The sequence below is a fragment of the Podarcis bocagei genome, assembly GCF_964188305.1.
Source record: "Podarcis bocagei genome assembly, chromosome: 3".
NCBI classification, from domain to species: domain Eukaryota; kingdom Metazoa; phylum Chordata; class Lepidosauria; order Squamata; family Lacertidae; genus Podarcis; species Podarcis bocagei.
This window is the reverse complement of record NC_138127.1, coordinates 109,129,532-109,154,575: the sequence shown is the minus strand read 5'-3', so window position 1 is coordinate 109,154,575 and position 25,044 is coordinate 109,129,532. Positions and strand designations below refer to the sequence as shown.

Below are 25,044 nucleotides of genomic sequence, written 5' to 3'. Positions count from 1 at the left end.
TGGTGCTTCAGGTTAAGAACAGTTTCAGGTTAAGAACGGACCTCCAGAACAAATTAAGTACTTAACCTGAGGTACCACTGTATCTGTTTCTGTGCATAGTTTCTCCTAATGCAGTTCACGTTTTTGTGAATGTCGTTTTTGGCTGATGAGCCCTACCACAAAAATCAGGGAAGGGGCGATTTCTTGAGGGATAGCTGTGTGCATGATTTGTGCATGATTTCCGGAAGCAAGGATTAGAATCGTAGAGTCGCAGAACTGTAGAGTTGGGTTAGGTGGGGCTTGCATTAAAATGCGACGCAGACCAGGTTTTGCAACATAGCCTCTCTCCAAGGTCTGAGGCTGAAATAAGCCTTTTCTTTTCCTCACTTTGCTAGCTGAGGTCTCTTTGAGCTGCACTGAGGTCAGGACATTTTGCATGCACTCTGCTGCTTTGCTAGGGACACCGCCGGGCACTCACTACAGAAGGGACACCTTCGGGTTGACAGTGATGAATTGGGTTTGCTTTGCAGTTCACCTCTGGGGGTTCACGACCAGGCAGTGCAGGATGGGAGCATCCGGGAGCCTGCAGGCAGTGGCTGCGAGGGAAATGGAGCAAAGAGATCTAAAGGGGCATCAGTCATGGTCAGGAGGACTGAGGTTAGCACAGTGAGCTCCTCCCCAGCCAGCCCGTCTCAAAAAAGGATATTGCAGAGCTCAGAAAGGTGTCGGAAAGGAACACCCAAACCGGCCAAGGAGCTGGAGCACAAGGAAGCAGAGGCAGCTGTCTTTATACCAAGTCCATCTAGGCTAGTATTGCCAGCACTGACTGGCATCAGCTCTCCAGGGATTTTAGAAAAGGACTGAAAAATACTCGGAGTTGAGAGTGGATTTCATGCGCGTTATTCAGCTCATAGTAGTGAGGAATGGAAGTTTTCCCGAACTGTCTGCTTTATATATATTATTTCCACAATGGGCCCCACGTGATTGGCTAACTCCGGGATTCTCCTGTAGGCCAATCAGGTTGCGGATTCACTTCCACCTGTAAGGTGTAAGTTGCTAAAATGACCACACAGGAAGCGTCCCTCTGCCAGGAAGTGGTGAAGTTGTGGAGAGATTGTCTCTTCCAGGCCTATATCTAGATAGGCAGAGACCAAAATAAATATAAAATAGAGCTGCGTTTAATTATGTAATCAGATAATCAAATTAATTTGCTGAATTTCTTGAGAGGTCGTGTCTTGAGAGCAAAAGCACAGAGCATCAAGGTTTCTAAATATATCTTGTGTTGGGAACAAGGGTGGTTTCTGAAGATGGCAAAAGTGAGGGGGAAATCTGTATATTGGGGAGAAAGAGGTAAACCATTAAGATAACCAAAAGTCGGCTTTTAAAGTCGCTGTCTAAAGCGCTCAGAGGTTTGGCGATTTCTATCGGTGGTTCCTAGCCACAATGCCTCCACTTTTGGAGAGGAGATTTGGTCTTGTGTTCAAATCCTGGTTGTTGGTTTCCCATAATGGACATCTGGTTGGCCATTGTGAGAGCAGAGAACGGGCTCTTTCGACATTCACACCCCCTGCGCCTGTGTCTCGCCTGGCTCTTTGGGTCAACCTCAGTTCAAAGGTAAAAAACAGCCGACTCTCTTCCCTGGGCGTTGCGCTGCAAGGCGGATCGCCTCCATCGGCCAGAGAAACAAGCCAACCTCGGCCGTGATCAATGTTCAAGCAGGCGTTTGACAAAGGCAGCATCTGCCCTGGAAGGGTCTATTTTGGGGCTGGCCTGTCCTCTGAAATCAAGCTCTCTCATAAACAGGCAGCAGGACTGACAAAACGCAACCCCCCCCCCCCAAGGAAATGCAGATCGCACATGATATGTGGCCCCCACAAATCTTATTATTGCACTCATGTGGCATTTTGACATCTCTGGGCTTCCATTTGCATCCCAGTAGGAAGTTTGGATGGAAGAAGAAGTTCCGACGAAAGAAGAATGGCAGACGAAATGAATGGACTACGCAGAATTGGACAAAATGACAGGAAGGATTCGAAACCTGCGGGACCAGAGATTTAGGGAAGATTGGAAGAAGTATATGAATTATTTGAAGGGCAACTTTAATCAACAAATTACGCTAGTAGGACTACAAGAAGTTTTGTAAGGAGAAATATACTGTAAGGCCCAAGAGGCGCAGCAGGTCAGAGGGGCAGACCACACAACCCTTTGAATTAAATAATAATAATAATAATAATAATAATAATAATAATAATAATAATAATAATAATAATATCTTTATTGTCATGCAGATGTGTGGCCCCATGTCTGTTAAGTCACTGGGAGGATCAAGGTATTCTCTGCTTTTGATTGATGATTTTTCAATGTGTTACAAAGTAGGAAAAGATAGAGATATTGGTCATGAAGAGTTGGACACGACTAAACAACTGAACAACAACAACCAGCTTTCCCCCCAGGTTTCCTTTGCCTGCTTCCCACCAGTTGCATAAATGCTCTTAAATATTAAATCGCTTTCCCCCCAAAGCTTTGCCTCTTCTCCAGCGCAGCTTAATGGCGCAGAGTTAGGAGAAGGGTGGCGGAGGCTGTTTGTTTCGTCATGCCTCCCGCTGCTGCCACGAACAGTTCCCTTTGGCCCTCGCGCATTATGCGTCTCATTGCTCCTGGTTTTGCCCCTGAGCCGCAGCAATGGGCTGCGCAAGCAGATGTGGCTTTTATGTCCAGCAGAACTGCCTGGCTCTGCCATTGAGCCACTGAAGTCCCGTGTCGTCGTCTCCTCATTTGCTATGTCCAATTTGTGCTCATTAGCTCTCCTACTCTCTTTGCCTCGAGCAGATCATCATGGGGGTAGTAATGAGGTTTCATGGAACTCCCTCTGGCTTATCGCATCCTTCAGCTGATACCCTCCTTCCCTTTATTTTTAAATAAAAAGCTACTGTGAGAGCGAGTTACAAAAGCCAACCCAAAGAGTTTTTGGAGGTTACATTTTTTTTTCCTTTTTATTAAAGTTTCCACTTTAACAATCCAATCAAATCACATTAAATAGTCCAAATTATACATTGTTGTTGTTGAGTCGTGGACCCCCTGGACCGGAGCACGCTAGGCCCTCCTGTCTTCCACTGCCTCCCACAGTTTGGTCAAACTCATGCTGGTAGCTTCGAGAACACTGTCCCACCACCTCGTCCTCTGTTGTCCCCTTTTCCTTGTGCCCTCCATCTTTCCCAACATCAGGGTCTTTTCCAGGGAGCCTTCCCTTCTCATGAGGTGGCCAAAGTCTTGGAGCCTCAGCTTCAGGATCTGTCCTTCCAGTGAGCACTCAGGGCTGATTTCCTTCAGAATGGAGAGTTTAGGGTGATGAGTGCCAGAGTGCATGGAAATGCCGTTTACCTTCCCGCCACAGCGGTACCTACTTATCTACTTGCACTGGCGTTCTTTCGAACTGCTAGGTTGGCAGGAGCAGGGACCGAGCCACAGGAGCTCACCACGACACAGTGATTCGAACCGCCAACTTTCCAATCAGCAAGCCCAAGAGGCTCAGTGGTTTAGACCACAGTGCCACCCGTGTCCCTCCAGTTGCTGTAAACCGCAGGAGTTGCTCTTGAACTCAGGCCATGCTTCAGGGTTTGTCCGAAGAGGCATCTGAAAGGTAGACTAGATGGGTCCCTATTGCCTGATCCGTCTTCTTATGTTCCTAAGCTTTGGAGGGATTTAAGCTAGAGAGTTGGAGCTGAGCCAAACAATTAAGCACCCTCTCCTCCTTACCCAAAACGCATCGCCCAAATTACTTGGGCTGTTTCAGTCATGCAACTTGGTTATAACATGTAGTTCAGCTCTTAGGCAGAGAGTCTGGTTTCTTACTAATGAAATTAATTTGACGCTGACAGTTCAGGGAGATGCATTAGAAGAGCCAGCTGTATCAAGCCAGTAGCCCATCCTGTTCTCTCATTAGCCAGACAGATGTCCCAATGGGAAACCAGCAAGCAGGATTCGAACACAGGAACTGCTGTTCAGAGGCACAATGCCTCCGACCACAGAGTGAAAACATTGCCATCAGAGCCAGTCGCCATGGGTAGCCTTTTCCTCCGTTACTTTGACTAAGCACTTTGTGATGGTATCCAAGTTGGTGGCCGTAATACAATGCCTAGTTTTATGGGATTACCAGCAGCGATGGAATAACTATGCACAGTCATTACAAAACATCCAGCATACCTGAAATAGTTGTGCGGCAGACCATAAATAGCCAGATGAACGAGAAGCAGTTTCTCAACACTACATCATCCTGGCCTCTGACCTCTTCTGTGTTGCCCTAAGACCAACATTGCCTTTGCCTTCCAAACATTGTTATGGGCTAATAATGGATAACTTTGAGAAATGCGCCGTGTCTGCAGACGGTGCCCAGACCTTTGTTTTCCGAGTCATCAGAATTTATTCTTGTCCTCCTCGTGGTCAAAGTCCTCTTCACGTCACCACCAAGACTTAGCACCCCAGCTCACATTCCTGGCAGGAGCGCCTTTCTTTAATCTCTTTATTTATTTCTAAATCCGCCACAAAATGATCCCGGGACAGTTTCCAATGTTTGTTGTTGGCATCTGTCTGTCTCAATGGAGTGAGCCTCCGGGAGTAAAGTCCAAGCACTGTGTTTGCAGCACTGAAGTGACCTCCCTGAAGCACAAGCCCGGGCCGTGTGTCTGGAGGTCCTGGGCTGCCCAGACGACAAGACGCCCCTCTCAGCCTCTCTGATGTGGTCCAAAGGAAAGGAGAGCAAGATGTATGGGGGGGCACATTATCTACCTGGCCCGGGCCTCTGCCTGGCTCTGCAAGGTCCTGTCCCCAGGTTCCCTTCTAACCGTACACTTCTATGATTCTATTCCATGTGTGCTGGCAAATAACCATCAAGGCTTGTTTTTATTATTTTTTAAAAAAACCGCCATTGTTCTTCCTGGGGAAGTGCAAACCATTAGTCCCATGGCCTTGGCCAAATTGCCACTCCACCCACTTGCCATAACCCTGGACGAATCTGTTTGGAATTCTGTGCTGGACCCGGAGGAGAAAACGGAAGCTAGGCTGGTCATGTGACTTTCACTCATCCCATGAGGCAAGGTGGCCACGGGCACTGCCTGCTTCTCCACATTTACTGCTGCTTTCCTTTTCAACCTTCAAGCAGAGAAGGAACATCCATTACCAACGGTAGCGTCCGCATGATAAATGGGCGCAGTATTGTCCAATTTGTCTTCTTTAGGAGTGGCTTAGCTCTCAAGCGTTCTGTGTTGTCAGGGACATCCCTGACTCAAACCTTCCTTTCTTTTTGAAGTTCATTATCTTTGCAATGGGACGCTGGTGGCGCTGTGGGTTAAACCACAGAGCCTAGGGCTTGCCGATCAGAAGCTCGGCAGTTCGAATCCCCACGACAGGGTGAGCTCCCATTGCTCAGTCCCAGCTCCTGCCAACCTAGCAGTTCGAAAGCACGTCAAAGTGCAAGTAGATAAATGGGTACCACTCCGGCGGGAAGGTAAACGGTGTTTCCGTGCACTGCTCTGGTTCGCCAGAAGCGGCTTAGTCATGCTGGCCACATGACCCGGAAGCTGTACGCCGGCTCCCTTGGCCAATAAAGCGAGATGAGCGCCACAACCCCAGAGTTGGTCACAACTGGACCCTAATGGTCAGGGATCCCTTTACCTTTATCTTTGCAATGCCGGTAGGTAGCTCCAGGACTCAGCGCCAGCTCTCTGTTCACAACCAGCAGCCTTCAGTTGCTTCGTACTTCCTCTTAGATTCAAGGCGTCTTCCCAAACCCCAGCGTCAAAGTGGCTGCAGAGAATGCAGGCCTCTTTGGCTCAGGAGAGGGGCGTGTAAACACCAAGGAGCAGATCCAGATTTGTTCAGAGAAGGGAAGCGCCGTGTAAATGCTAATCTCCCCATTAATCCTGCCTGTCAGGGCCCATTTCCCAGTCTCTGTGTCGGTGGGCCCAGCGAAGTGGAAGGGAGCGAGTGAGCGTGGAGAGGCTTGAAATATTCATGCCAAGGGAGGAGATGTCCTCAGCTCTGGCAGCGGATATACGTTGTGGAAAGAAGCCTCGGTCTAGTCTCTGCCACAGATTACTGCTTATGTAAGGCTACCCTCCTTCTCTCTCTCTCTCCTGTGGCTGCTTTTTTCTTGTTGTTGTTTGTTGTTTAGTTGTTTAGTCGTGTCCAACTCTTTGTGACCCCCTGGACCAGAGCACGCCAGGCACTCCTGTCTTCCACTGCCTCCCGCAGTTGGGTCCAACTCATGCTGGTAGCTTCGAGAACACTGTCCCACCATCTCGTCCTCTGTCGTCCCCTTCTCCTTGTGCCCTCCATCTTTCCCAACATCAGGGTCTTTTCCAGGGAGTCTTCTCTTCTCATGAGGTGGCCAAAGTATTGGAGACTCAGCTTCAGGATCTGTCCTTCCAGTGAGCACTCAGGGCTCATTTCCTTCAGAATGGAGAGGTTGGATCTTCTTGCAGTTCATGGGACTCTCAAGAGTCTCCTCCAGCACCAGAATTCAAAAGCATCCATTCTTCGGCGACCAGCTTTCTTTATGGTCCAGCTCTTACTTCCATACATCACTACTGGGAAAACCATAGCTTTAACTATACGGACCTTTGTTGGCAAGGTGATGTCTCTGCTTTTTAAGATGCTGTCTCCTTCGTGGATCACTGCCTTGCCGTGGTGAAAGGGCTTGAATAACTCAGAGAAGCCATGAGCCATGCCTTGCAGGGCCCCCCAAGATGGACAGGTCATAGTGGAGAGTTTTAACCAAACGTGATCCACCTGGAGCAGGAACCCGCAAGCCACTTCAGTATCCCTGCCAAGAAAACTCCATGGACAAAGACAACAGGCTTTTTTCTTAGAGGTTACCAAAGCAATATTGGGTGATGAAGGATCCTGCTGGCTGCAACGGCAAAAGCCTTTTTCCTGGCAAGATTTCTGCATCCTGTCAGAGGCAGGTGGTTTCCCCCTTGGAAGATAAGAGGCTGCTGGATCAGGCCAATGGCCCAGCTAGTCCAGCAATCCTGTTCTCACAGTGGCCAACCCGGTGCCTGTGGGCAGGATTCGCACACAAAGCCAATCTCCTCTCCTTGGGTTTCCAGCAACTGAAATTCAGACGCATTTCTGCCTCCAGCCGTGGATTTGCTTTCAAAGGGCACACCTGGAGCAGAACGACTCCTGGAACCGCAAGAGAACCCCCATCTTTTACTCGACAGCCTTCGCTCGTACGTTCCAGCCTGGGAATCATGGCAACGATTCTTTTTGGCACTCAGCCCCTGTGCCAGCACCTGTGGTTTTTCAAAATCGTTATTTCTGCTTGCCTTCCAAAGCGCTTTTCTTGAAAAGGTGCAAATCAATGTTGCCACAGGGTTTAGATGTTACATTTCATTGCGCCAACTGCATTTCATAATCCCGCTATTCACTGCCGGAGGAGCTCTGTAGGCGAGCAAGGACAGCCATCGGTGCCCTTTTCCCCGCAAAAAACCCGTTCAGAGCCACCCCGAAAGGTAAGTTAGGCTCGGAAGGAATGTTTGTGATTTTTCAAAACATACATTTAAAGCGGCAGAGGGCTGGGAGTGCAGCAATTACTGTTGGTTTGATGCACCTGGTGGGAATGCAAACCACAGCTGCTAGAACAGCTGCAGAGCCTGCGATCCAATTTTAATCCACTTTACTGCGGGACAATTTGTGCCTCTCCTCTTCCTTCCTTCCCGTTCTGACGGCCAAGTTCCATCTCAGCAGGGCTCAATTCCTTACCAACTTCTCCATGCAATTTGGTGGCCAAAGGTTTCCTCGCTTTCCGTCCCCTTTAAATAAGAAACACAGATTTACATAAGAACACAAGAATAATAGCCTCTCCTGGGATGCCCCACGGAGGACCTTACGGTCCGCAAATAATAACATCTTGGAGGTCCTGAGCCTCAAGGAGATTAGTCTAGCCTCGACCAGGGCCAAGGCCTTTTCGGCTGTGGCCCCAACCTAGTGGAACACTCTGTCACAAGAGACCAGGGCCCTGCGGGATCTGACATCTTTATGCAGGGACAGCAAGATGGAGCTGTTCTGCCAGGCCTTTGGTCAGGGTCCATTCAGACTCCCCCAGTCTGACTTCCCCTTTCTCCTTATAAGAACTTGCATGAAAATGGCCCCCCAACTTTTCTCACAGGCTCATATAAGATCAGTATAAACAGTTAGGCCTGGTGCGCATTTAAGGTCCTCATCCCTAATTTGCAGGTTGCCATCTGATTGCATTTCACTTTGAGTCTGATTTGATTTTAGGATGTATTTTAATTGATTGCTTTATTTTATGGTAATATGTTATATATTTGATGTTAGCCGCTCTGAGCCCGGTTTTGGCTGGGGAGGGCGGGGTATAAATAATTTTTAATATATTATTATTATTATTATTATTATTATTATTATTATTATTATTATTTTGGTGGTATTTTACCATTGTACTGTTGAGAGTGTATTAACTTATGGTCTGTGTGTGTGGTTTGGGAGCTGCACGGCCAGGGGAAAAACAACGCTGTCCAGGGTTGTAAAGACTGCGGAGAGAATAATTGGGTGCACTCTTCCCACCTTGGATCAAATCTATGCTTCCAGGTGTCACAAGAAAGCGGCAGAGATAGCGCAGGATAGTGCGCACCCCGGAAATGATCTCTTTCAGCTTCTGCCTTCTGGAAAAAGGTATAGGGTTATAAAGACTAGGACTAGCCGCCTGAGAAACAGTTTCTACCCAAATACGATTTTGGTTTTAAACGCAGTGTAAGGTAGTCTCTATGGGAGTATATTGTATTTAATTATGGGGTATCAGAGTTTTAGGGGGCTAACCAGGCTGGAATAGCTGGGATAGCAGGCTTGTTGGTTTCTGAATGTCTGATGTAGTTTTTTTCAATTTCATTGTTCTGTATGGGACAATGACAATAAAGATTATTGTATTGTATCGTATTATTATTATTATGTCCTTCATCCTGTCCTCACAGGGGCCAAACAGATTCTCCAAAGGTAAACCCACAAGCAGGATTTGAGCAGAAGAGCTCTTTACCCTCTTGTGGTTCCCAGCAACTGGGATTCAGAAGCACAGCTGCCTCCAACCGTGGAGCCAGAACATAGTCATTGTGGCTAGTAACCATCAGTAGCCGGGCCCCCTCCATGGCTTTGTCTAATCCTCTTTCAAAGCTATATAGGTTGGTGAGCATCCCTGCCTCCTGTGGCAGTGAGTTCCACAGTCCAACTATGTGCCGCATGAAGAAGTCAGACGTCCAGCTTCATTGCATGTCCACAAGTCTTAGTGATATGAGGAGAGGGACAAACGCTCCACCTAAATCTCATCCAAAATGGGTTTGTTTTTTTTGAGACATGTACTCTGCACAACCAGCAAAAGCTAAGCCATAATTGGCACGTGTCAATCCATTAGTTCTTCAGAGGACAGAGCGTGGCCGCGAAGGAGCCTGGATAATGAAGTAACTGGGAGCAGGAGCCCGTGCTGGGGCGACGATGGCCTTCTTAAATTAGGTGGATCTGCTGCTAATTTGCCGCGTTTAACTGCATTAAATTCATTAGCACGGACCATTGCACCAACGTGCACTGATGTTTTGCTTTCTTCCCTGAACATAACTTTTTAAGATGGAGCCGCTGTATACAGCTGCTCAGTGCTGAGAGAGAGAGATGGCTTCACAATCGGCAAAGTGAGAGCAATTCTGGACTCAGGGCTCCGGGCACCAGCCAGCTGTTGCTCTTCGGCAAGGCTTAGGGCCGGATCGGGCGATGCCTTCATTGCTTACGACATGCACCTTCTGTGAACTGTCCTGGCAATGCCCAAATATACAGATGAATGTCATGCGAGAAATGAGTGATGATGGAGGATGAATCGCAGCAGCTGGCGTGGCTCCTGGGTGCTTTTCATTCAATTCCATGTCCAGTCAATTCTGTTTCAGTCAGTTCTGTGTCCAGGGCAGCTGTCTCCCAGCTCCATCTGGTACGCAGAATTAGACCCTCCCTGCTCACGGACTGTCTTGCCAGAGTGGTGCATGCTCTGGTTATCTCCCGCTTGGACTACTGCAATGCGCTGTATGTGGGGCTACCTTTGAAGGTGACCCGGAAACTACAACTAATCCAGAATGCGGCAGCTAGACTGGTGACTGGGAGCGGCCGCCGAGACCATATAACACTGGTCCTGAGAGATCTGCATTGGCTCCCAGTACGTTTCAAAGCACAATTCAAAGTATTGGTGCTGACCTTTAAAGCCCTAAACGGCCCTGGTCCAGTATACCTGAAGGAGTCCACCTCCATCGTCCAGCCTGGACACTGAGGTCCAGCTCCGAGGGCCTTCTGGCAGTTCCCTCGCTGCAAGAAGCCAAGTTACAGGGAACCAGGCAGAGGGCCTTCTCAGTAGTGGCGCCCACCCTGTGGAACGCCCTCCCACCAGATGTCAAAGAGAAAAAACTTTTAGAAGACATCTGAAGGCAGCCCTGTTTAGGGAAGCTTTTAATGTTTAATAGGTTATTGTATTTTAGTGTTCTGTTGGAAGCCGCCCAGAGTGGCTGGGGAAACCCAGCCAGATGGGCGGGGTATAAATAATAAAAAATTATTAGTATTATTATTACTATTATTATTATTAGCCACAGATCTTGCTGTTTCCCACCCCTCACCCCAATAAAAGACAGGGCTGGACTTCTGCCTTCTGAGAGTGCTCAGAGCACCAGGTTGGGCAAGGCTGAGTGAGAGAACTGAGCAGTAAAGCCGATCCACCGGGAGCCTGTGGGCTGCGTCTCAGGTTGGTGCTTGGAAGACGGAGAGAGCAAGCTTTAAGCAGTTCCATCTTCTTAATGATGCTGCTGCTAAGTAATGGCAGTCGAGAATAACCATCACCACCCCACAAGGGATAATTCCTCAGAATGAAAAAGCTCCGTTGCCTCTACCAAGCCTGTCCTCCCCCAACCAATAAATGGAGGCTAGAAATCAGAACATTACAGCTACTGACGCTGGACTTTGGGACTCTGCAAGGCGAGAACCTGGAAGGAAACGTTCCATAAAAGATGCCGTCATCTCTCCGAATTTGGGTCCCCACCTGTAACCTATTAAAAGCTAGGAGGGTTGTGTTGTAACCTCCAATCACTGCTACTCTGAATTCTCAATCGGTGTGTCTTCAAATACATTCGAGCTTTGCCAAAAATTGCCACAGAGTGAAGATTTTGCATTTCGTGACTGTTTGGCCCCACTTTCTATGGTTGCCATGCCTGTCAGCTGAGGAGAATGCCTCGTGCATCTTTTGAAATGGATGTTAGTTCTCAAAGGTTTGCACCACGATAAATCATAAAGGTGTTTTCGCTGCATCTTCTTCAAACCTGCCCCCTCCCTCATCTTCCTTCTCCTTGTTATGTTACCACCTTTCACATAAATTTCAATGTCGTACCCTAAAAACAACTAAAAATAGGTATAACCAGAATCCACCCCCCCAAAAAAAACCCTGATAGATTTAAACAGGGGAAGACTTTGTCTTTTCAAATTTAAGCGGCGCTCCTTGCGAGGTGAAAATTTAGCTCCTCTCTGTTTCTCGCCTTCTGTTCTTCTCAATTCACTACGTCATCATTGTCCAGCATGGGGGAACCAGTCGTGCTGCCCTAAATCCACCTCTGGTTTAAAAAGAATACAAATAAAATGCCCCAAGGCCTCAGAGATCTAACTTTCTCTTTCCATCCTGCTGGAAAAGCTTGCCGAACAAAGGCGTCTTCCATTGTTTCTGTTATGTTACTAAGCTTGGATCCTAGAACGATAGACAAGTAGGAACCTAGAATGCAGCAACTGATTGGCTTGCAGGAAAAGACCAATCAGGCTCCAGGAGGAAGTTAATCAGCCTATTAGGGTGGTAGGATCGTAGAATGCAACAACAGATTGGCCTGCAGGAAAAGACCAATCAGGCTCCAGGAGGGAAGCAGAATCAGCCAATCAGACGGGACTCATTGTGTAAATAGTGTACAGTGGTACCTCTGGTTGTGAACGGGATCTGTTCCGGAGGCCCCTTTGCAACATGAAAAGAACGCAACCCACAGCGGCATGTCTGCACACGTGCGGGTTGGGATTCGCCGCTTCAGTGCATGGCTGTGACGTCATTTTGCGGTTCTGCATATTCGCAAGCAGCAAAACCCGGAAGTAACCCTTTCCGGTATTTCCAGGTCACCGCGGGACGTAACCTGAAATAATGTAACATGAAGCGGACATAACATGAGGTATGGCTGTATATAAAAGCCTGAGGTTTGGGGGGGCAATTCAATCACTGTTTTACAAGCTGCAATGTTGTTGTTGTCTAGTCGTTTAGTCGTGCCCGACTCTTCGTGACCCCCTGGACCAGAGCACACCAGGCACTCCTGTCTTCCACTGCCTCCCACAGTTTGGTCAAACTCATGCTGGTAGCTTCGAGAACACTGTCCCACCATCTTGTCCTCTGTCGTCCCCTTCTCCTTGTGCCCTCCATCTTTCCCAACATCAGGGTCTTTTCCAGGGAGTCTTCTCTTCTCATGAGGTGGCCAAAGTATTGGAGACTCAGCTTCAGGATCTGTCCTTCCAGGGAGCACTCAGGGCTGATTTCCTTCAGAATGGAGAGGTTTGATCTTCTTGCAGTCCAGGGGACTCTCAAGAGTCTCCTCCAGCACCAGAATTCAAAAGCATCCATTCTTTGGCGATCAGCCTTCTTGATGGTCCAGCTCTCACTTCCGTACATCACTACAGGGAAAACCAGAGCTTTAACTTTGTCAGCAAGGTGATGTCTCTGCTTTTTAGGATGCTGTCTAGGTTTGTCATTGCTTTTCTCCCAAGAATCAGGCGTCTTTTAATTTCGTGACTGCTGTCACCATCTGCAGTGATCATGGAGCCCAAGAAAGTAAGATCTCTCACTGCCTCCATTTCTTCCCCTTCTATTTGCCAGGAGGTGATGGGACCAGTGGCCATGATCTTTGTTTTTTTGATGTTGAGCTTCAGACCATATTTTGCGCTCTCCTCTTTCACCCTCATTAAGAGGTTCTTCAACAAGCTGCAATAAAGAGCATGAAATCACTACAGGACTCCGAGTATATTTCAGTTTCCAAAAACTGCACCAAGTGGGGCACCTCTCGTATTTTTGTATGGATGCTGTTCTGCAGAACGGGGTCAGCCAGACTGAAAGTCCCCGATGTGGCCATTACACTGGGAATCATTTTCTCTCGAGGTGCTGCAAGTTTCGCACCCGGGACTGAGTTTTTCAACACACCTGACTTCCCCTAGGGATGCTCCCTTATGCTGAGTCAGATCTTTGGTCCGTCCATCTAGGTCAGGCGTGGCCAAACTCGGCCCTCCAGATGTTTTGGGACTTCAACTCCCATCATCCCTAGCTAACAGGACCAGTGGTCAGGGATGATGGGAATTGTAGTCCCAAAACATCTGGAGGGAAGCAGATGCTGTTCTGTTGACCAACATGCCTGGTCAGGAAACCTGAGCAGTGCTTTCCTCCATTCAGCTTCTACCCCATCTACTCTTGTCTCCTTTTCCCTCTGCCAGGTCCTGGACAACCTAGACAGCCACCTGAAGAAATCTGAGTATTTCCGTTTCCTTTGGTTCCCTCACACTGAGAACGTGAGCGTCATCTACCAAGACCACACCAACAAGGTAAGTTGATGCTCGGGTGGCCAGTGGAATAGCTGTAAAGTCTTTTTTTTTTGGAGGGTGGAAGGAATTGGAAGAAGGGATTGTGACTCCACTGGTCGCTATGCTCTATCAGATGTCAAGGAGATAAAGGACTACACAACTTTTAGAAGACATCTGAAGGCAGCCCTGTATCTGGAAGTTGTTTTTTCTAATGTTTGACATTTTATTATGTACTATATTCTGCTGGAAGCTGCCCAGAGTGGCTGGGGTGTAATAATAATAATAATAATAATAATAATAATAATAATAATAATAATAATAATAATAATATAGGCATAAACTGAGCAACCTCCAGCCCACAGGCCAAAATTGCCTCACCAGGCCTCTCCATTATTTAAAATAATATTTTTTATTAATTTTCCATCTCATAACATTTAAATACATCTTTGTTATTCACATTTATTTTCACTCATATGAGCTGATCGGTTTCCCTCCCTCCCGCCTCGTGGTTTCCGTAATTCAATTCCATATCATAGCATTTGTACCTCTCCCAATTTACAATTAATTCATTCCCATTTTCAATTTTTAAATAAATATAAAAAGGTATTGGTCACTGACATTGCAAGTCTGTTTAAATCAACCCTGTTAGTGTTGTTAACTGTTTTCAGTTTTCCTTCAAATATTATACAAATTTACTCCAATCTTTTTGGAAAGCTTGATCACGCTGGTTTCGGATTTTCCCAGCCAGCTTCAGCAGTTCTGCATATTCCATCATCTTCATCTGCCACTCTTCTTAATGTTTGGAATTTCTGCTGCTTCCATTTTGGGGCTAAAAGAATCCTTGCTGCCATTGTTGCATACATAAACAATTTTTGGTCTGTTTTGGGGGATTTCTTCACCTACTGTACCCAGTAAAAATGCTTCTGGTTTTTTAAACATTTTGTACATTTTCTTCAACTCATTATATATCATTTCCCAGTAAGCTTTTACTTTACTGCAAGTCCACCACATGTGATAGAAGTTTCCCTCCCACCAGGCCTGTCCATTTGGCCCGCAAGGCTGTTTTGCCCAGACCGTGCCCACCTGCCCTTCACCTTACATTATATGTCACGCCAGGTGTTTGGTGGGCAGAGAGGTGGCTGCTTTCTCTTCAGAAATCAGGGTCAAAACATGCACAGCCGTCTAACATTTGTTAAAAAACCTGAAGCATTTTTGTTAGGGATTGTAGGGAAAAACCTGCCAAAAAAGCTGAAAAACATCTTCATGTATGCGACAACGGCCGCGAGAGTCCTAATAGCGCAAGGATGGAAGACTGAAGAAATTCCAACTAAAGAATCATGGCAAGAAAAACTGATGGACTATGCAGAACTGGCAAAACTGATACATAAATTACGGGACAAGGATAACTGTGACTTTAAAGATGAATGGGAAGCTTTTACAAAGAATTTGAAGAGGCAACAAAGTGAATTGGACTCCTTGGCAGGTTTTGAATAAACAAAGGAGGAAAAGGGGGGGGGGATTAAGGATGATATGTTTTTGGATGATATGTTTTGTTTAAATTTTCAATAAAAATTATTTTAAAAAGAAACATGCACAGCCATCCATCAGGCGACGTGTAGGAGTTGAACCCTGCTCCGTGAGTGTCTTCCTGCCAAACCTGAGACGCAGCTTTAACAGCTGGTCGAGATGGTATCAGGGGATCAATGGGTGGATAGGACCACCCACCTGTCAATCAGCTGGTGTCATAGTGATGCCAGGTGACAGACAGGTCGTTGGTCCAAAGGATGGAGGGAAGTAAATATCTGCCTCCCAACTCCCAGGGCTTAAGAAGGATCCCTACTCCTGGCATAGGGGGTCCTCTTGAAGCTGCCTGACAGTGGTGGGTGTGATCGCCCCCACACTCTCCCACATGAATACACACAAGGACAGTATCCCGCACAGCTGATCCATGCAGATCATCCCTGCTCATCAAAGGATCGATCTGATGACCAGAGAAGGGAAGATTTTGTTCCTCATCAGGACCCTGGGCTGATCAGAGAGCAGTTTTAAGCTCTCCACCTTGCCCTCTGTGGGAATGTTCAGGGTGGCAGGAGAGGATATATTGTTTATTAATATCCTTCCTAACTTGCGCTACCAAGTTACTTTACTTAGCAGAGTTACATTCCCCGCTTTTTATATGCACAGCAGATAGCTGGTTGCAAGCTCGTGTGAGCCTCTCAACTATTAACAGTGGTACCTCAGGTTACGTACTTAATTTGTTCCGGAGGTCCGTACTTAACCTGAAACTGTTCTTAACCTGAAGCACCACTTTAGCTAATGGGGCCTCCTGCCGCTGCGGCGCCACCGGAGCACAATTTCTATTCTCATCCTGAAGCAAAGTTCTTAACTCGAGATAATATTTCTGCGTTAGCAGAGTTTGTAACCTGAAGTGTATGTAACCCAAGGTACCATTCTGTACAATTCAGTCTGTCTCAGACTGAATTGTATGTTCCTGGTAAGTTCCCTTGAATCCCTCTTTAAAAATAAAGACGCCACAATCTTATTCAAAGTCAATAAAAGGAGTTTACTCACATCAGTTCACAGTTGGATTCCGGAAGGCAGACTTAGTTACAAATACGTACATGTGGATCTACCCCATATGGGGGAATAATCCCAGTGCTGCTGCTGGCTGAGAGCTAGCAGAGCAGTCCTAGATAAAAGGTGGTCCAATGAACAAGGGAGTCAAAAAGAGGGAAGGGTGGTCTTGCGACTCGTCCTTTTGTTACCTGGACAGGTAAGGTCACGCCCACCTTCTATCAGAGGCAACAGGAAGGATGCTCCAGCCCAGGAGGAACAGGAAGTTTCGACTGGCTGGACCAAACATTCCCTCGCATGTCCACTCTAGGAAAGCAAGGAATGTTGTACTTGACTGCCTCTCATGGATCACATCCCACACCCTCCCCATTGCTAGGTCTGTGTTGTGTGTGTGTTTTACCGTCGCCACGCAAATCAGTGGAGTCTCAGGGCAGGAGGTGATGTAAACTTACGTGGCTGGGGGCTGATCCGGGCCAAGGTTTTGAAGGCCACATCTTCCCTGCTGGGCAATGTCTGTAGCTTGTCTCTTTCCCATCTTGCATGTCTTTGCAGCCTCCCGCTTCCTCTTCCAGCTGGTTTTGGGACTACGTGATCGGATACTACCTGCTGGAGTTCCTCCTTTGGGTCAGGTGAGATTCAGCGTGCCTTGGCAAGGCATTCGTGTGGGAAGGACCACAGATTTCAAAGAAGCTGCTTGGTGGGAGGTTGAAGGTCAAAGGCTGGCAAATGAAGCTTGCTGACTTACAAACACACCCTATGTTCAGAATCTCATCTTTGGCCTGAAACTCTGTCTGGTCCTTCCATTATTCCAGAGCAAGTTAGGGGGGCAATGTGTGCAGTTGTTCTGCCATCTTGTGGGCAGCAGCTGAAAGGACACACTCTCTGGCGTTGGTTTGGGAGAGAAAGCCACAAATCCGGAAGCCATTGACCCCAATGGCCTTATAACTGTTGGCTGGTGGTGGTTTCCTGCAAGATGCAATCACAGATTGACTTAATAGGAAGGGGCACCAGGAACCAGCAAGTCAAACTCCTGTGGCATTTTATTTTATGCAATAAATGTGGGCTGTTAAAACATGGGTGCTTCAAGCATTGTACTGAGGCAAGAAGGAGCAAGAAAGAGAAGTGTCATTGTTTTGAAGACGTTGACTGAAGACGGGAGGGAGTTCCATAGGTTATCTATGCTAGATGGTCAAAGATTATTGCAGTAGAGTGTGTGCAAAAGCTACTAGATATGCAATCGAAAGCATCTGTCTCTGAGCTGCAGAAGCAGCGTGGAATTCATTCTGCTGGAGAAGCTGTGTGTAAGCAAAGGCCTTGCTTTGGTATCAATAGCGTCTTAGCTGCGCCCTAGATGCTGAGGAAAAAGCTGCCTTTGGTCTCGGCCTTGCCAGGGGGCTTCTGCAAGGGGAGGTGGGATGCCCTTGAGGCTCCTCCTTATCCTAGAGGGCACTGCTCCCATCAAAGCACATAGTTAAACTATGGAGCTCCCTGCCACAGGAGTCAGTGATGGCCACCAACTTAGATGGCTTTAAAAGAGGATAGGACAAATTTGTGGAGGAGGAGAGGGCTATTGGTGGCCACTAGCCATTCTGGCTATGCTATGCCTCCACGGTCAGAGGCAGAAATGCTTCTGAATACCAAATGCTGGAAACTACAGGAGGGGAGCGGGTCCTTGTGCATGAATCCTGTGTTGTAAACAAAAATCTGCCCTTTTTCCCCTAATGGGGTATCCAAGAGCCCATATAGAGTCCTTACGTAGGTTCCCTATTGGTAGGAGAAAATAACAGAGGCCAACCAGAGAATATTGAGAAGCAAAGCAGCTAGTAAGCCTGATCTTTATTAATCTGTTGCAACAGGGTCCTCACTCCCCACACGCAGGAGGGAGGAGGAACCCAGAACCAAGGTGTGCCTGCCCTTATATAGACATTTTAAATTCCCTGCCCTGGAGCTCCAGACCACCCCTCCATACGTCATACATACATCACAGAAGGGGTGTAACCTAAGACCACCCCCATCATACGTACATCACAGAAAAGGCGGTCTACAGCAGAAATCTGAGTGCATTGTTTATCTCGTTTGACAGGTTACCTGTTAATGGTCACTTGAATGGATTGCCTGGGGAGCCTGGCCAGTCTTTTGTAATGATAAATAGCCTGAGCCAGGTCACAGCCTCACACCCTATTCATATCTTAAATGTGCCCTTAAGGCAGGATTTGTGAAGGAAAAGACAATGGGGAGGCTTTTCCATTTTCCTTTGACCTTGCAGAGAAAACATTTGGTCAGTTTGGGAATCAAAAATGGTTTCAGGTCAGTCTTCCTGTGCTGATGATCTATGTACGTGCTTGGTTGGTACACTTATGAACATTTAACATATATCTAAAACCTCAAAATTCCTATCACGCTTGCTTGTGGGTTTCCCACAAGCATCTGGCTGACTAATAGCCTGATCCAGGAAGCTCATCTTAGTTTCTTATATACAGGCACAATCCCAGCTACTCTCAAAGGGGGAGAAGGAAGGCTCAGCCCATGTTCCCTATATCCGAATTCCCACCCACCTCGGATTTCTGCCCATCTGACTTCCACCTTGTTCTCTCCTCCTCTTCCTCCTCCATCAGCACATTCCTGCCCTGCCTGGTTCCCTGGATCAATCGCTTCTTCTTCTGGCTCCTCTTCACCAGAAAAGTGGAGAACGTCAACTTGAGCTACAAGATATTCAACTACGAGTGCCGCTTCAAGCAGCACGTGCAGGATTGGGCCTTCCCCATGTAAGCTGATTTGACCTTGTGTACGGAGGGTTGGAAGAATAGGGCTGATTCCAGGATGATCAGGGCTGGGGTGGGTTTTCACATGTGAAATTCAGGTTGTAGTCGTCTCTGCAGTTTGAATGATGTTGTGGGTTTGGGGCACCAGTCTGCATGAAGCCCTGAGTGTCTTCAAATCCTTGGGGTCCTGTACCCAGGTAGTGTTAGAATCTAAGAAAGGAGCTTGCTGGACAAGTTTCTTTGTTAGGCAACGACCTTAGCTGGCCACTCAAATATCCTCATCACCATCCCAAAAGGAAGAGCCAGGTTGCTATAACTAAGTGATGGGGCCCTTTGGGATAATGGGGCGGCGGTTTCCCTCCACCCCCTCACTTAGCTGCTAGGTAGGAGAACATGAGTTTTCGGGTGTGAGATGAACTGGAAGCTGGAAACACAGAGATTTGCTTGCTTAGTGTTGGAGTCATAGCTGTGTCCAACGGAGAAGCAAGATCTATTGGGGTGTCAATGCTCTGAGCCCCTTCATCTTTGGCTCTGGTAGGTAAAGGTAAAGGTAAAGGGAACCCTGACCATTAGGTCCAGTCGCGGATGTCTCTGGGGTTGTGGCGCTCATCTCGCTTTACTGGCCAAGGGAGCCGGCGTACAGCTTCCGGGTCATGTGGCCGGCATAACTAAGCCACTTCTGGCGAACCAGAGCAGCACACGGAAACGCCGTTTACCTTCCCACCAGAGTGGTACCTATTTATCTACTTGCACTTTGACGTGCTTTCGAACTGCTAGGTGGGCAGGAGCAGGAACCGAGCAACGGGAGCTCACCCCGTTGCGGGGATTCGAACCGCCGACCTTCTGACCGGCAAGCCCTAGGCTTTGTGGCTTAACCCACAGTGCCACCCGCGTCTCTATGTATGGGTAGATAAAACCAAATATCCTAAAAACACCACAGTCTGTGCTGACCAAGGAAACAGAACCTGGATAAGCACTGGGAACCCCTGGAATCTCTCACCGCTTGGAGATTGGGGTTGGCGTGCAACAATGTATTTAATTAACTCGGTAGTCAGGGTCTTGCTCTTAATATAAAGCGGGCAAGACAGTGAGCAATGCTGGAAGACGGCTGCTCTGGAGCAAGGATAGGGCTCATCTCTGGTTCTGACAGGAAGACCAAGACTTGACTCCTTCAGGACCTTGGAGAGTTCCCAAGGGAAGAAAGGGACTTCCCAAAAAAATGATCAAAGCCCATTTGAGTGTCTTAAGCCAGGGATGGAGAACCTTCATCCTGGGTGCCACAAATCTCCAGGCAGGCAGTTTACCGCAGTTCCTTGTGAAAGGGAGGGAGGCATTGACCGTTACACCCATTTGGGTGTAATCTCCTTGCACAAGATCTCCACGGCGTTGGGTCTTTTCGTACAATCTCCTCACAGTGAGAAAACGAAGGAGGCTCTTTTGGAGCTGAAGGGGGTTCTGGAAAGCAACCCCAAAGTGGTGGCCCACTACCCAGTGGAAGTGCGCTTCACCCGGGGAGATGACATCTTGCTGAGCCCCTGCTTCCGAAGGGACAGTTGCTACATGAACATCATCATGTACAGGTAAGAGGAGTCGAGTCCAGGCGGGTCCAGGCGGGTTGCCTGATGGATAAGCCTACTGCTGGCCTCTAGCAGTGATGGCTGTTCTCTGCCTTCACGGTCAGAGGCAATAGCGCTTCTGACTACCAGCAGCAAGAGGAGAGAGGTCTCTTGTGCCCGGTTTCTGCTTGTGGACATCCCACGGGCATCTGGTTGGTGGTGGTGAGGACCAGATGTTGGACTAGAGGAGCCTAACAGTGGATCAATGAGGCAGAGGCTAAATATTAGCGATCGGGCAGCCGATGTCCTCAGGCTTAACATCTAAAAGGCACGACCCCAAAAGGAAAAGGGCTTGGCAAGGAGGAAAAACTCTTCCTTGGTTTGCATTCCTGTAAGGGCCAGCTGGAATGGAAGCACTTGGAGACAAGCTATGGAACTCCCATTCAGCGCCCATCAGAACTGAAGCTCAGCTATGTTGTTCCACAACGGAGAGTAAAGTTCAGCTTATTTTTTTATCCCGTTCAGGCCCTATGGGAAAGATGTCCCACGCCTTGACTACTGGCTCGCCTACGAGAGCATCATGAAGAAGGTTGGAGGGCGACCTCACTGGGCAAAGGTACGAAGGTGGGGGCAGCGTTCATAGAATCGTAGAGTTGGAAGGGATACCCAAAGGTCATCCAGTCCAACCTGCTGCAGTGCAGGAATCACAGCTAAAGAATCCCTGGCAGATGGCCATCCAATTTCTGTTTTGAAAGCTAATAATAATAATAATAATAATAATAATAATAATAATAATAAAATTTCTACCCCGCCCATCTGGCTGGGTTTCCCAACAGAATGTTAAAAACAGAATAAAGCATCAAACATTAAAACCTTCACTAAACAGGGCTACTTTCAGATGTCTTCTAAAAGTCAGATAGTTGTTTATTTCCTTGACATCTGATGGGAGGGCGTTCCACGGGGCGGGTGCCACCACCAGGAAGGCCCTCTGCCTGGTTCCCTGTAACCTCACTTCTCACAGTGAGAGAACCGGTAGAAGGCATCCAGAGCTGAACCTTAATGTCCAGGCAGAACGATGGGGGTGGAGACGCTCCTTCAGGTCTGCTGGGCCAAGGCTGTCTAGGGCTTTAAAGGTCAGCACCAACACTTTCAAATGTACTAGGAGCTAATGTAGGTCTTTCAGGACCGGTGTTATAAGGTCCTGGTGGCCACTCCCAATCACCAGTCTAGCTGCCGCATTCTGGATTAGTTGTAGTTTCCAGGTCACCATCAAAGGTAGCCCCACGTAGAGCGCATTGCAGTAGTCCAAGAGATGAAGGAGAGTCCACCACCTTCTGAGGGAGTCTGTTCCACCGTTGAACAGAAGTTACCATCAGAAAGTTCTTCCTAATATTTAGTCAGAAATCTCCTTTCTTGTATTTTGAATCTGTTGCAAGAAAGGAGGTTCTAACTAAATATTAGGAATAAGTCCCGTTGAGTGCAAGGATTTCCACCTGCAATGGGATTTTCTTCCCCTCACCATGTGCACATCCTACACCCTCCCCAAATCTGCTCTGGAGGGTTGGGGGAACCACTTGGACCTACCCCACTAGTCCTGATCTGGGGAAAAGGAGGGATATAATGAGGATGATAATAATTCCTATACAGAAGGGTGGGGGCAGAGGAAGATGGTGTTCTTTTTTATGGACTGAAACTTAATTTTTGCACATTTATTCACTGAGGTGTCTTAATTTTGGAATGTGAGGAATTCAAATCAGCTATTTTTGTGCTTGGACAACATTTAGCTTGGTACATTTACACTTGATGAAGAAGCACCTAAGCTGCTTTCAGAACTCCTAAACATTTCAGGTGATGCTAAATAATAACAATATTAATAAACACTACGACTGCAAGCACTTGGCCATCGTCTTTAATGATTTCTATGCAGTTTCACACACATTTTACTTACCAAGCAATACTTAATTATATTAATTTAACTGAAATATCCTTTTTACTCCCAAGTCATGTTACAACTTTTTAGCACCCCTCATTTCAGGAAGTTGAAAGTTGCAAAATTCAACACTCCCTAGAGGAGATTGCAGCTGGGGAAGGAGTAGTAAAACCTCCTTGTTCGCTGTGGCCTCATACACAGACCAGAAATTTTAAAATATCACCATCCCACAGCAACTAGGCTTTGTAATAAACCTCTGTGGATGTCAATGGGATTCTTTTTGACGCCCCAGTGGTGTAAAAGAACAAAGGAGGGGAGGCAGATGGGCAGAAGAGGGAGTTGAGAGCACGGAATAAATACAACCCAGGTGGTTAAGAAAGCCCAAAAGAGACTCCATCTCCTCAGAATATTGCAAAAGAACGATGTCAATCAACATCTGATGATCTCCTTCTACTGGTCCACAATAGAAAGTGTCCTTTCATACTGTATCACGGTGTTGTACGCTGGTTTGACATCATCTGATAGGAAGTGCCTGCAGAGGGTGGTGAATACAGCACAAGATATTATGGGCTGTCCCGTTAATCCGCTGGATGAAATACAGTGGTACCTTGGGTTAAGTACTTAATTCATTCCAGAGGTCCGTTTTTAACCTGAAATTGTACTTAACCTGAAGCAACACTTTAGCTAATGGTGCCTCTTGCTGCTGCCGCGCCGCCGGAGCACGATTTCTGTTCTCATCCTGAAGCAAAGTTCTTAACTCAAGGTACTATTTCTGGGTTAGTGGAGTCTGTAACCTGAAGCGTCTGTAACCCAAGGTACCACTGTAGCGGAAGAATGTTGCCCCAGAAGAGTGAGGAAAATTCTCAAGGATAATTATTCACACCCTGGCCGGCACTTTCTTGATCTCCTGCCCTTGGGCAGAAGATATAGAAGCCTGATTAGTCGCACCAACAGGGTAAAGAACAGCTTCTATCCGTGGGCTGTTAGGCTGCTGAATGAAAAGATAACAACAGGGCAACTGACTTTTGGGTTTGGTGGTTGTGCGTCAGTAAACGAGGGGAATTAAGACTAAGAGAGCTGAGTGGGGGGTGCTGGTGTAATCTCACTGTACACAAGTTGTACAAGTGACAATAAAGTATTTCAATTTCAATTGGTGTGTCTGTGAAGTGGCTCTGCCCCGCCCACTCTCAATATAGGCCCCGCCCACTCTCAATATAGGCCCCGCCCACCACTGACATGCTGGCCCTGCAAGGTGTCTGGCAAGGGAACATGCCTCTCAGGCTGAAAAGTCTCCACCCACCCAATACAGACCCACACAGAGGGAGGAAGGGCACTTTCGTAAAACCGGTTCTCTGCCCACAGGCACACACGTGCACTCGGAAGGACTTTGAGAAGATGTACCCTGGCTTCCAGGAGTTCTGCTCCATTCGGGAGAAGCTGGACCCCAGAGGGATGTTCCTGAATGCCTACCTGGAGAAGGTCTTCTACTGAGAGGCGACATGGAGAAGTTGGTGGCGGCGGAGGAACCTCTCGTGTGGGCTGTGGCTCCCAAAGTGGGTGGCAGTAGCGCCCTCTTGGGGGTGGTGGGATTATCGGGGGGGCACTAAGAGGTAAGGGGAAGAGGTGACTATCACTGGAGGTGACTATCTGGAAAGCTGGCATTGCTGGATCAAGTCCATCCATTTCATTGTATTCATTATTTTCAATTGGATTTTGAATAAATGCACAGCTGTTACTGTTTGGAATTTTATTGCCTTATCCTCTTCCTTAGAAGGTCGTGCAAACCACTATTCTGAATAATGCTGTCTAGAGGGTAGGGGGCACTGGAGTCTATGGAACTAAGGGGGCAGTGACCCTAAAAGTTTGGGGATCCCTGCACTAGGGGATTCTCCAGTGGTTGGTGTCATGATGGATGGGGGGCGCTCCTTCCCCGAGATTCTGGCAGCCAAACGAAGCTACCCAAAAGGCGAATTATTTTCAGGACTGCCAAATACATTTAAATGTTCTTTTGTTTCCCAGATTAGAAGGCTTAATTATACAGCACAGTCCCACGCCTGCTCAGAAGTTTGAGTCATGGTGAATTCAATGGGGCCAACTTCCAGGTAGAGCTAGGACTGCAGTCTAAGAGAGGAAATAAAATCCAAATGTAACAGCAGGGAAATTGATTTATTAGGACCAACTGAAAGGCTACAAAGAAGTGAGCAAGCCTTTGAGACCTCTCCATCTGGCTATACAAAAAGCTTAAAGGGGGTGGAGAGAAACAGTTGCTGAGCGCATATAGAATCATAGAATTTTAGAGCTGGAAGGGACCACCAAAGGCCATCCATTCCAACCCCTACAATGCAGGAATCACAGCTCAAGGATCCCTGTCTGATGGCCATTCAACCTCTGCTTAAAAACTTCCACTGTATTCTGCTCTGGTCAGACCTCACCTGGAGTACTGTGTCCAGTTCTGGGCACCACAGTTCAAGAAGGACACTGACAAACTGGAACGTGTCCAGAGGAGGGCAACCAAAATGGTCCAAGGCCTGGAAACGATGCCTTATGAGGAACGGCTAAGGGAGCTGGGCATGTTTAGCCTGGAGAAGAGGAGGTTAAGGGGTGATATGATAGCCATGTT

General features: G+C 47.5%; 1 protein-coding gene across 1 annotated transcript in view; it reads left to right on the top strand.

The window, feature by feature from the left end:
* The window catches only part of LOC308584049 (L-gulonolactone oxidase-like), a 45,362-nt gene that overhangs the window by 18,968 nt on the left and 1,350 nt on the right, over window positions 1–25,044 (top strand). The window contains exons 7-12 of the mRNA XM_081188716.1: window positions 13,516–13,623; window positions 16,729–16,805; window positions 18,792–18,941; window positions 20,354–20,518; window positions 21,020–21,110; window positions 23,787–24,831. Of these exons, the coding sequence (XP_081044842.1) occupies window positions 13,516–13,623; window positions 16,729–16,805; window positions 18,792–18,941; window positions 20,354–20,518; window positions 21,020–21,110; window positions 23,787–23,915 (720 nt within the window). The 3' untranslated portion in view covers window positions 23,916–24,831. The remainder of the gene's footprint in view (window positions 1–13,515; window positions 13,624–16,728; window positions 16,806–18,791; window positions 18,942–20,353; window positions 20,519–21,019; window positions 21,111–23,786; window positions 24,832–25,044) is intronic.